The sequence below is a fragment of the Peromyscus californicus genome, unplaced genomic scaffold, assembly GCF_007827085.1.
Source record: "Peromyscus californicus insignis strain IS unplaced genomic scaffold, ASM782708v3 Scaffold_14__1_contigs__length_90479793_seg_2, whole genome shotgun sequence".
NCBI lineage: Eukaryota > Metazoa > Chordata > Mammalia > Rodentia > Cricetidae > Peromyscus > Peromyscus californicus.
In genome coordinates, this window is record NW_026294436.1 from 38,996,762 (window position 1) to 39,009,374 (window position 12,613).

Below are 12,613 nucleotides of genomic sequence, written 5' to 3' on the forward strand. Positions count from 1 at the left end.
ATAATTCCCAGCATCCCTGGGAATCTGTTTGAGAATGCAATATTTTTAATGTAAGTAACAAAAAAAAGTATTGAGAATTTCTGGGATGGTGGTCATTTTCTCCTATCTTGAGGAAAGGAAAAAACACTGTCTGAACCCTGCTGGATCAACAGAGAGAAGAGAAAAGTCATCCCTTCCAAAAAAGGGTTTAGTCTCCTTAATCCAAGAAGGTTCAAGAGGGCAGGCACAGGGAGCAGAGAGACCATCCCATAATACTGGGGTCCAGGTGAGAGGTGGTGGACCTTCTAGCTGGCTCCTCAAAAACACTCTCTGTGGGTGGGCTTCTTAATGATTATGTTCATTTCTTACTCTTAATGAGGCTGTTATTTCCCCTGGGTAGACACCAGCACTAGAGATGCAAATTCTCAACTCCCTTCCAGCCCTTCTGAATTGGAAACCTGGGGTGTTCGGTTTCTCAATTAGTACTTTAGCAAACACTAGAGAGGATTTGTTTTATCTCGAGCTTGAGATCTCTTTCTCTAAGCCAAGGTTCAGGTACCTACCGACAGCTTCATTGACTCGTCAGTGTTCATCTTTTCTGACTTCTGGACTGCTTCGTTTGTCCCACTTTCTCTCTATCAGACAGGTTTTCTTCCTTCAATCTTTGGTTCTTATTTCTTTTACATGTGGTAACTTCTTCAGGATCTTCCCCGAGCTCCTCTCTCTCTTCTCTCCATTGTTGAGGGATTCCATTTATTGCCACCAGCTCTTGGTTTCAAGTAGAAAGCTCCTGCCTTTCCCCCTCCTCTTTATCTTCTACCCTGATAGAGCTCAACCAATCTACCCCCAACCAAGCACAGTGCAGGTTTTGACCAGCTTAAGGCTGCTCTTCTGTCTGGATCTCTCAGCATTTACAACTAGTCCTCAAATGATGGATTGTAGTTATTCTCGCCTCCTCCCCCTGCTCAGCTATTCTGAATTCATCCCTTCTGCCAAATCAAGTCCTGTTAATTCAGCCTTCACAAATCTCCGTAGTTGGTCTCTTCCCCTCAAGTCCATTGTCTTGGGTTCTCATCCTCTCTTACCCTTGAATTTGTGGTAACTTATGATTGGCTTCATCTTCCTCCAATTTCTTCCAACTCAGTATCTTCACAAAGCATAAATCTAAGGATCAAAGTGACTCTCAATTTCTTAGAGAGATGGTTCACTGCTAACAGACAACTTAGGCACCTCCAGGCTCTGTACTTCACCCAGGCCATTTCTTAGCCTTGGGTTCTCCATCTCAGTCATTCTTACTGGTCAAAATCTGCCTGCAGCCATTAGTGTACAGGAAGGAGGTACCTCCTCTCAGAGCGCCTCCTTGACTTTCCAGTTGGGAGTCTTCCTCCCTTCTCCCTCCCACTTCCATAGTGATTTGAGCACTTCATTCATTTATGTGCACATTAGCTACCTGAATCTCTGTCCCTTCCTCCAATTATCTGGCATGACAAGGCTATCCATTTCCTCAGCAACCCCCGAAGCACACCGTAGGCTCTTAACAATGGTTGTTATATTGACTTGACTGTGTTGAAATGGAGCAACATTTTAGGCAGCAGCAACGTGATGATATGAGCATCTGTGGAGACAGGAGCCTGGCAGGTTGGGGAGGTGGGTCATCTCTAGGGTCAGTGCTGGTCACATCCTTTGGAGGGAGGCTTGACTGAGGAGTATTAGCTTGGGGAAGGAAGGATGGTTCCCTAGACATCCAAATCAGTCACTTTTTGCATCCCGCCCCCTCCTCCTGAGAAAGCCCTTGTTTGAGATCTCCTTTTCCCTGCCTGAGCTGTGTTGTTGGAGCTTTCCCCAACTGCGGCTTCCTTCCACTGTTGGTTTATTTCCCGGTCACCCTCTCTCTCTGGCTGTGGTTGTCAACAGAACCAGTGACTGTCAGCCTGGGGCTTGTGCAGTAAACCCATCGCGGGCAAGAACACGCTAGAATCCTGTGAAGCGCCCTCCCTGCTGCTCAAAAGCAGCTCTGGGCACTGGCCCAAGCTAGCCAGAAGGTTGTGCTCCTGGCCATCAGAATGGAACTTTCCAGACAGAAGCATCGTGGGGCACGTTCGCTCGCTCTACGCTTCTGAACCTCTCTCTTGATCCTGTTCCTGACAGCGCAAGCCTCCATCCAACCCACCGTGTGTGTGCCAGGGGGAGCAGTCCCACTTGCCTCTGTACAGGGTGACAAAGACCACTGAACATTTTCGGCCTAATACCCATCCATGTCTAATAATGTCCTCATCTTCAAGAAAGTTGGAGTAGTGCTTGACATAAATTGCCTGCCCCGTTCTAAATCCCAAGTCTAAATGGCTTTTCTAGTTATGGGAGAGGAGAGGGACAACCTTGAAGCTAAGTCAGGACTGTGGGGGCCTGTGTTCCCCTCCTCCCCCATGTCGCCAAGCATACTCCCCTTTGGGTGTGATTCTCAGCCCAAGCAGACCACCCTCTCTCTCCCGCGTCCGCTGACCTCAGCCACACCCGTATGCTTTCTGCTCCCGGCCGAACTTCGCAGGGCCACCAGCCCCTCGGAGGTAAGTTGCCTGTGTCGAAGCCCATCAGCAGAGAGCCGCACAGGCATTGCCATCATCCTGCTGGAGCCTGCGGTCCTCCCCCATCTGCGTGGCTGCGCATCATCTGTCAGAGTGCCCCTCTCCCCTCCCTCTGCCTCCCCGCCCCCTCCCCCACGCTCCGCTCGCTCGCACCCTCGCTGGCTGGCTGGCTCGCTGCTGCTTGCTCTTTCCCTTTTCATGAGATGCAAAGCCTGGCGCAGAGCAGAGCGCTCCCGAGCAGCAGCATGTTGCAGGAGCTCTTCTAGGGGCCCCGAGGTGAGGCGGCCACGCTCCACCACCCTCACCCATGTACCAGGAGAGGGCTGACTCTGTCACTCAGGGCTTCACCGAGCCATGCCCAGCTGGGGCCGACACCAGCCGCATCTTCCCAGCTGCGCTGCCCACCACCAGTCAGGTAAGACAGTGTGGCTGTTTCTCCAAGAGCCGGATGGATCCCTGGACAGGCCCACCGAGTCTTACTAGGAGAAGCAGGACAGACAACAGAGAGGAGATCCACTTCCCTCCTGTCATAGCCTCCACTTATCCTCTTTCAGAGCTTCTCAGTGGAGCAGGGCAAGCCTGCCACACTGGTCCAGGCAAGGATGCAGGAATAGCCTCTCTTCTTCCTAGTTAGTAGAAGATGAGCTGCAAACGCTCTTTCTTTTTCTTTTCTTTCTTCTTTTGATTTTCTATCAGTCTCTGCCTCAACTCCTCAGGACCCCTGAAGTCTGCTTTCTGGCAGACAGGGATCCTGTTTCTGGCCTCAGATTTTTTTTGGGGGGTGTTGGTGGTGGTCCCTGGAAATATTGTCAGTTGATGTCTGGACTGTGCCACAGGCTCTTTATTTTTAGTTCCATTCATGTCTTGCTCAGCTGCTGTTTGGAACCGGGGTCGCCTGCACAGCAGCCTGGCTGAACATAGCATCTGTCTTGTTTCTAGTCAGCCAAGCAGGTCTGCTCGACTCTGCTGGTGACGAACACTAGTGACATATTCCAATGCAAAGGGACTCACAATGCCAATGAGTTGGAGGGAGATTAAAATGCATCTGAGGGTACCAGTTCCTAAGTGACAAGTCAAGGCCACATACACCAGCTACAAGAGGTAATAGGCTCCCAGCACGGTGGCTGGTGATTGTGTGTGTGTGTGTGTGTGTGTGTGTGTGTGTGTTGAGTTGTGGGAAAGAGGTTGTTCGTTTTTCTTTCTGTATTAGAACTACTTGACATCCCTCCACTGTCTACGGTACCGTTACCAGGCTTTCAGGGCCTAGTGTACTCTGACCTTAGGAGGCCTCCATCTGAAGCAATGCGGGAATGCTTAACCCAGCCTACCATGTGGCTTACTGTGGGGCCACTTGTTCTTACAGATTTGGAAATCTTTAGGGTTTCCTCAGAGGATACAGGGATTTCTGGAAAGCAGGTGCGCAATAAGTGTTTACGAGGTCGTATTAGTGATTCGGGAAAGTTAAACCTCGACAAACAGGAGCATGGTATCGTGCTGCTGGTGGCTGTCATTATCCTTTGGGAAATCACAGCCCACAAGCCATCCATGGAGCAGTCTAGTCTTTATTAACTATTGTCTCTCTGCTCACTCTCAGAGAAAGCTTCTTGGAAGAAGTTTGTGTCAGGGTTGGGGCTTGGTGGGGGTGGGGAGCGGGGAGTAGATTTCATCATGGCCTACATCTCAGCAACGCCAGGCCAAGGTGAGTGCTTCTGGCTCTCAGACCCTTTTAGCTTTATTTTATTCCTATTAGTTTTTTTTGACGTAGTGCTTGGATTAACTATTTTCCTCTTGCTGGGACAAAATACCGTTAAAAGCAACCTGAAGGGAGGGTCTGTTTAGGCTCACTGATTGAGGGTGTGACCCATCATGGCAAGGAGGACACAGCAGCAGGAATATGAAGCAGCTGGTCTCACTGTGTCTGCAGTAGATAGCAGAGAGAGACGAATGTGAGCGGTCAGCTCACTGCCTCCTTTCATTCCGTCTGGGGGACACCAGCCCGTGGAATGATGCCACCCACAGTTAGAGTCAATTCTTCTACCTCAATTAACCCAACCCAGACAAGCCCAGTGGTTTCATCTCCTAGACAATTCTAGATCTTGTCAAGTTGACACTATTATTCATCACAAATGGAACCTGGAAACGTATGCAGGTTCTCTTTTCAAAATCTCCTGCTAATGGTGACAAAGTCCTTTTCTCATGGGTCTGTGAACTCTGACCTGGAGATGGGTCCTGAGCCACAATGGCCATCTTAGGATATGGCCAGTACTCAGGGCAGATCGATGCTCAAGAGGATGGCTGACTGCTTAAGCAGTTATGGAAACCCTTCTTCCCCAGACTGCAGATCTCAATGATGGGGCAACAGGTGGAGGTGCAGAGAATGTGCTGGTAGGGTGGAAAGAACTCTGGTGATCCTGGATGGTAGACTTCCTAGAGCCATTGGCTGAGTTTCCTGGGGCCCTTCACTCAGAGACACTGAGCAGCTTCACCTTGGCAATTGGGAAAGTGGGGGCAATCACAAGTGTCCACTTATTTCTGAAGGTTTTTGCAAGGTTTAGCCAAAAGGAATAAGATAAACTAGCCTCGTGCGAAGAAGATACACTGAGAAACTTTGCTAAGGACTTTACCTTTGTTATGTGGTTTAACCACCACCTTCTTGGGATAAGCAGAGGCTCAATGAGGTTCAAAACCACACTCAAGTTCACTTCCGGAGTCTCGACCGTACTGCACAAGTGAAAGATTTATGATGTGTAATCACTTTGCAGCTTCAAATATTTTTCCTGATTTTCTTTTTTTCCTGCTGTTGAGATTGAACCCAGAACCTCATTCATTCTGGTCCAGCACTCTGCCTGAGTGAGCTCCATCCCAAGAGGAGGTAGAATATTTTCCCCGAGTCCTATCATAGACTCTCTGTTTTATAGTTTTTCATACCTTCTTCATCCAAACACCTACATCCCTGGAGAGGCTGACGAGGCCCCAGTGCTCTGCTCTAGTACTTAAGGTTAAGATTTCCACTATCTGGAAATACCAGCCCTCTCCTCAGGACCTTTGACCATGCTCTCTGTTGCAGTTTTCAATAGCTTTCTGGACTTTTCAATGAAAGGTTCTAGGAGGAAGAGTGTCTTGGAAAAGCCAAGCAGTTGAAGGATGTCTTGCCAAGGCCTCGTCTCTCAAGGCAGTGTCAGTGAGAATTAGCCTAGCACCTCTGCTTCTCAAGGTGCCCACACAGTTGTACCCCTCCTCCAACCCCAGTGCCAACATCACCTGGAATCGAGGCATCTCAGGGAGAGCGCTCATTTCCCAGAGGGCTCTGGATTCAGGACCACACCCAGAGGGAGAACCATTTCCAGTGTCTCAGTCCCCACAGCGCTACTTCCTGTGGCTACAGCTTCGGCAAACCCCAGTCCACATTCCAGGCTCAGATGGTTGTGGAAGAATTTACTTTATATTCAGTGTGTGTGTGTGTGTGTGTGTGTGTGTGTGTGTGTGTGTGTGTGTGTGTGTTGAAGCCTTGAAGCCACTTCTGCCCACAGCTGTGGACCCCAATGGCGAATGGGGAGGCTTTTATCACTGTCTAAGAAGGGGAAGAAATTGATAATCTGGGACTGACAGACAGACAGGAGGACAGAGTCACGTTTCAACTGTGTTAGTGGCTCCTGCCCATAGGACAGGTCCCCTCCTTCCTCATCCCTGGCCCCACTGCCCTCCCATTACTTCAGCCCCCACCTCTGTCCCTACCTGGTGTTGGGCTTCTGCCTTGACTGGCGTGATGCTTATCATGGGATTTCATGTTTTCTTGAGGATGGATAATTTACAGTCCATGTCTGCTTTGACATGTCTGTGAATTCTTGTACAGTGACACAGGAAGTTGGCCTTAGTAACTTCAATTTCAGAGATAAAAGAAAAGAAAATGGAGCAAGATCCGCAGGGAAGGTGAGCCTGGTGTGAATAGGTTGAATTAAAGCTTGAACCCTTACCACTAATGCCTGAAAGCCTGAGGTATTTTCACGATTCCATGTTGGCCAGCATCCTGCTCCAGACCAAGACATGGTCTCACTTGCCTTACTACTCACAGGCTCAGGCCAGTTTGACACTGGAGCATTTTACCGGTGTCGAGTACCATGCTAAGTGTGGGGGATGTAGAGATGGAAATATCTTTTACCTGTGGAATGCCATTCATGGCACATTGCTTGCCATAAAGGAGATTCTTAAATGCCAGTTGAATGAAGGAATAAGTAATAAATACGTTTCTGTGTCCTTGATGAACTTGGGGTCATATAAGAAGAAGAGAATCGCAGGTAACGAGGTAGACACATATTCCCAGGAACCCCAAGGATATGAAGAGCACTTGCTACCCTGGGGTGGGCAAGGGTGACTTCCTGAAGTTCAGTTTGAAGGATGAGTTGGATGTAGGAAAGTCAAGGGAATTCTAGGCAGATGGCCTGAAACAAATAAGGTCCAGGGATACAGAGCCCTGTGTGTTGCTAATGTTTTCCTGACTGGCCCATAGTCAGGACAAATCTCTGACACCCGCCAGTCCCACAACCACTCAAACCCGACCAAGTAAACACAGAGACTTATATTGGTTACAAACTGTATGGCCGTGGCAGGCTTCTTGCTAACTGTTCTTATAGCTTAAATTAATCCATTTCCATTAATCTATACCTTGCCACATGACTCGTGGCTTACCGGCATCTTCACATGCTGTTTGTCATCATGGCGGCTGGCAGTGTCTCCCTGACTCAGCCTTCCACTTCCCAGCTTTATTCTCCTCCTTGTCCGGCCTATACTTCCTGCCTGGCCACTGACCAATCAGTGATTTATTTATTGACCAATCAGCAACACACTTGACATACAGACCATCCCACAGCACCTGTGCTCAAGAGTGTGAACACTGGAGGGGGTTGGAGATGGGAACTTAAGCCAAGGGAGTGATGGGCAGCTCTCAAGGGAGGCAAGACCCAAGTCTGAGGGAGCTTGTGTATTAAGTTCTTTATCAAGCTTGAACTTTATACTTAAGCTATGGGGACTTATAAGCTGGGAGGAAAAGGGACATAATCATATTTGGGACTTAAACATACATTTGTGGCTACAAAATAGAGCTGAGTTTAAGGTCACAGACTGGGTTGCAGAGAGCAGATGTTGTGAGGACATCGGCTGGGACCTCGAGGACATGAGCCAGGGCGGTGGGAGTAGGGATGCAAGGCAGGAGATGGATTTGAAAACTATGAAAGAAATTTAATCAGCATGATTTGATAATTGGTTAAAGACAGGAGCTGAGAGAAAAGGAGTTACCTCTAATTACTTCTCTATTTTTGGCTTGAATTACTCAGTAGATGGTGGTATCAAAACCCGATCTCACCAATGCCAGAGGGAGCCAAGGGCTATGTGGGTGGCCGAGGGTGGCAGGAGGGGATGGCAGATAAAATAGGTCAGAAAAGGGGGATGTGATGCGCTTGGGTCTTAGGTCTATATTTGTATTTGCTGTGCCTGTGGGCTACCAGAGGAGGTTGTCTGGTAATCCACAGGTTATAGGAATCTGCATGATTGGGAGAGGGACCAGAGTTGGGGAAATGGTTAGTGCACCCAAAGGCAGTGAGGCTGAGACTACCCAGGCAGCATGCAAAAACAGCAGGGCAGAAAGCCAAGGTTAGAAAGGAGGCATTTATGGGATGGGATGGAGGAGCCAACCAAAGAGACAAGGAGAAGGGCTAGCCTAAGATCATCAAACATCCAATCAGTGCTTACATCTTCCTAATTCTCATCACATTTCTATCATTTTTGACTGGAGTCAGGGCCCCATTCCAGATCTGTGTATTGCATTAAAAAAAAAAATTGACAACCATTGTCCAAGAGATGGGATTGTATAACCATGTCCCCCAGTTTTATGCCATTTTTTCAGCATTCCTAGTTTTAGGAACCCCAAGGAGCATTTGCAGACTTAGGTACCAAAGCCTCCTTGGTTCCGTTTTAAAATTCCTTTCTAGACACAGTTAGAAAGGCAAGTACAAAGACAAGAGACTAGAAAGGATAGAAAGAAGAAAAGCCTGTGGTGAGCCAGATGGAGCCAGATGGAGGCCCAAGAGGAACAAAAAGGAACAGTAAAGGCAATGAAGGCCAGAGGCTCCCACAACCTCACAAATGTGTTATCTTCTACATTTTGAATCACCTTGGTGAGCGAGTGGGAAAAAAACCTGAGTCTTTAAATAATAACAATTCTATTTCCAACGCACCTTTCCTCAAACAGCTTATTAAACAGCTGAACAGACATCGTCTAGGTAATTCCTTTGTGTCAAGCTGGGAAGTAGTGGAAATCTAAATCCCGTTTTAGTTGGTGAAATGTTGTTGATAAGGCCAACAATAACACAAGGGTGCTTCATGATTAAGGACCACTTGCTACCTGTCAAGCACTGTGGAAAACACCCTATGCTGTTACCTCACTTAACCCTGCTAACAAGCCTGTGACATTGGTATGGTTGTGGCCTTTATTACATCCCACAATGATGATGATAGTCAGAATGAATCACTTGCCCACGGTCATGTCTAGAAAGTAATACTCCTGTGACTAAAACTCCAGGCTATCAAATCCACTAGACCTTCCCTCGGTTCTGTACAGTCCCCACTAAATTAATAAGCTTATCTTTTTTTTTTGGTATATACTTGCTCACTGGCAAAATTCTATTTAAAAGGAAGCCACAGTCACCCCCAAATATAATAACAGAAGATCATATGCTGGAACTCACAAAGCACCTGCAGACTTTTTCACTTATTTTTTATATGCACCCTGGAAAATGGACAGGGCAGGTGTGTTTATTTGAGTTTTACAAAGAGAATTTTGGGGAGTGTGAGGAGTATTGAGACAAAGATGTCTTTTAGCTCCTGGTTCTCTTGTCTCCCCTTCCCAAGGGCTGGTCTTATGGGTAAGTGCCACCAAGCCTGGCTCAGAGAGGAAGTTAGAGTTCACGGGTTCTTGGTCTTGTGGGTTGGTGATCACGGAGCCAGGGCAGGTTGTTAGTGCTGCAGAGCTAGTTAACAGGAATGATGTCCAGCGGCCCTTTGTTCTGTCCTTCCGTACTTTCCTGCAAGCCCGCTGGGTTCTTAGCGTTAGCTGCTGACCCTTCTCCCTGACCCCATGATGTCCCTTATGGGAACCCAGGAAGGTTATTACAAATTAAGTATCTGGATGCCTGAACTGATGGACAGGAAAGGGGGCTGATTATGCTCAGAAGAATGAGCATGAGATGCATGTTTTTGTTGTTTTAGAGTAGAATTTTGGGTCAGGTGTCCTCTTACTGTCCTGCCCTTCCCTGTGTCCTTCCAGTCTCCATGGAAACCCCAAATCAATGCAGCATATGTTGATTCAGGTTTCTACTGTTACCGGGAAGCCGAGCAGTGGAAATTGCTTTTAAAAGATTTGTGAAAGAGCTTGAGCATGCTGACCAGAATTCAAATCTGATATCCAAATGACTTTTATTAAGAGCTCTGAATGTGGTGCTATCCTAGGTGGTATGTTGATTAAATAAATACACAGGAGGCATTTGGCAATAAACCTCTTCTATCATGGCTTTTTAAAATATTATAGTGCAGATTTTAATTCCTTTTATCTTCAATTTAATTATATTCTCGAGCCTGTGTGGCAATGCCAGGTGCCCCCTTTGTTCCTGATTAATTCTACCCTGCACAGATCGGGCTGTTGGGATCGTTTATAAAAGCCCTCTGTACCTCTTGCTACTGTCCCCTAAAGCTGTTAGCATTCTCCGGACTTCCATCCTGGCCAGGAGACTGCAGATGTCTTAACACATTTCGGCCATAAGGAAGGCTTGGTGATTTTTCTTTTTCTTTTTCTTTACCACCTTCCCCCAAAATAAGTAAATAAAACTAAACTATTTAAAAGAACTCATAACTCAGAGTTAGCCAGAGTATTAAACACCTACTCCACATGAAGCAATGAGAGTTGCAAAGGGAGTCAGTCATAGAGGCTGTCTTTCTGGAGTGGAAATCAATTTGGGAGGATTGAAAACTACAAATGAAACTAGACCGTGGTTCAGGCTGTCAAAATCACACAGCAAGGTGGTGGGATTGGGATAGAGCGGCTCCTCTAATTGAAGTCATTCTGAAAGAGCTCAGAAGGAGAGCTTTTAGCTCAGAGGTAAAGGGATTGGCCAAGGAGCTGGGAGTTAAGAGGCAGAAACAGGGTAGGACTCTCTGAACGGAGGGAGCAGGTGCATGGGCGTGTATGTATGTATTTGAGAGAGCAATAAAACCAGACCGAGAAGCAGGACCAGCTTATTGTCAGGCAAATAGAGGAGCCGCAATGGAGCCCATCAAAGATTATTATACAGATGATCTGCTTAGGGCGTCTGTGCCGTGGGTAACTGAGGTTTGTGGGTGGTGGTGGGTGGGGGAGGAGTGGGGCAGGGAGACCTGCTCGGGGAGCTGAATAACCCTGTGCCAATGGATGGGAGGGGAATGGAGCTAAGGAATAATTCAGAAACACAATGATCAGATTGGAATACCAATTTAGCAAGAGGAATGAAGAAGATGCCAGAAATATCTGCACTTGTTACCCCAGGGATAAGGATGCAGTGATGTCACGAGCAAACAGAGGGAGCCCTGCGGGGAAGGAGGCAGGCAGGGCTGAGAGCAAGGTTGCTGGGGATACCTGGAGTCTGTGGGCCTTGCGGTGCCTGGAGCTGTCCAGCAGAGCCCCATTGGTACAGCTCTAATTTCAGAGAGGTGTGGACTGGTCTGAGCTTGGGAAGATGGTTCCCAAGGTGATTGCTTTAAAATGGAAAGAGCAGAGGGGTTGCTGGGTCACTTACACAGCCAAATCAGGGCTGGTCATCACAGCTTTCCATGAGAAAAACAGAAGCTGGGGCCAGTTTTCAGCTAGGGAGTCAGGAGCAGTAGCCACAAAAGCTTGACGTTACCAGTCACAGCTCTAACCCTGGGGGAATCAGAGTCCAAGTGGGTGAATTCTGGCATCCTAGAACTATACAGCTCTTGTCCTTTCCTGAATCATTCATCCAGGAAAGAAACCCATGGTAGAATGCTTGACTTTGGAGCCAGCTTAATGTTTAGCTTGGAGATTTTCTTGTTGTTGTTGTCTTTAGACAGGGTCTTCCTCTATATCTCAGACTGACCTCAAATGTGGCTCTTCTGTCTCAGTTTCCCCGGTGTTGAAATGACACCCCATTTCCCTCTGGAATTCTTCCCACATCTGTCTCTGGAAGCTTATGGGGGAGTCGTCCCATAGACAGGATTGTATCAGGTTTGCACAGATTGGCATTCTATGGTTCCACACTAGTGCCTAGGAGTGTGTGGGTAGAAACTTTTGGGCCAGGTTTGGCTGTCTTCTTTTCCCAATGTTCTCCACTCCTGTCTGTTCTTTCCATTTTCACCTTTTCCTTTAGAACTTTATTAATTACGGCATCTTTCCCGAAACATTTGACTTATTGCCTTCTCGAGACTAGGCTAATTGAAGACTCCGATGTATGGTTAGTATTAATCAGCTCCTGCCCCAGACTCAGGCCCATCTGCAGCCTCACACCCATTCCCTAGTGCCTTTCCTTCCTGTGCATCAAACAACACAAAACTCTGAGAAAACCTGTGCCCCATATTAGCCCTGGTGGAGAAGAGTCTGCTAATGACATCACCTCTGGGTAAGAGGGAGGGGCGTGTCAGCACCACATTAGGGGCCAGACACCAGCTCTGCTATTTGTAAATGACCGGTCTCTCTTTTTGCACCTAAGGAAGGGGCTGATGTAAATGTTGGCTTTGTAAATTTTTTGTGAGAATTAAATGAACTCAGGTGAGATGCTGGGGACAGTGTCTAGCACATACAAAACGATCCTTAAACGTTAGCTCTGTGGACCACCCCTCTCAAGGTGTAGACATATCTTGGATGAGAACAGTATTTATCCAGGGATTTTTTTTCTTATGCTACAAAATACCAGGAAAGGATCTAGAAAGGGAAAAATTCTCTTTCAGTTTAACTCTGAATTTTAGCTAGCATCATGTTTCAAGACATCTCACTTGGTAACATGAAGGCACCT

At 47.4% G+C, this 12,613-nt stretch overlaps 1 protein-coding gene across 2 annotated transcripts in view; it reads left to right on the plus strand.

Annotated features, from left to right (window-relative positions):
• Positions 1–2,757: 2,757 nt before the first annotated feature.
• Rgs8 (regulator of G protein signaling 8) overlaps positions 2,758–12,613 on the plus strand; it is a 44,016-nt gene continuing 34,160 nt past the window's right edge. Inside the window, exon 1 of one of the 2 annotated variants that reach the window (XM_052737206.1) lies at positions 2,758–2,976. In XM_052737206.1, coding sequence (XP_052593166.1) covers positions 2,869–2,976 — 108 coding nt within the window. In that variant the 5' untranslated portion in view covers positions 2,758–2,868. The remainder of the gene's footprint in view (positions 2,977–12,613) is intronic. The other variant, XM_052737207.1, reaches the window with a different exon arrangement.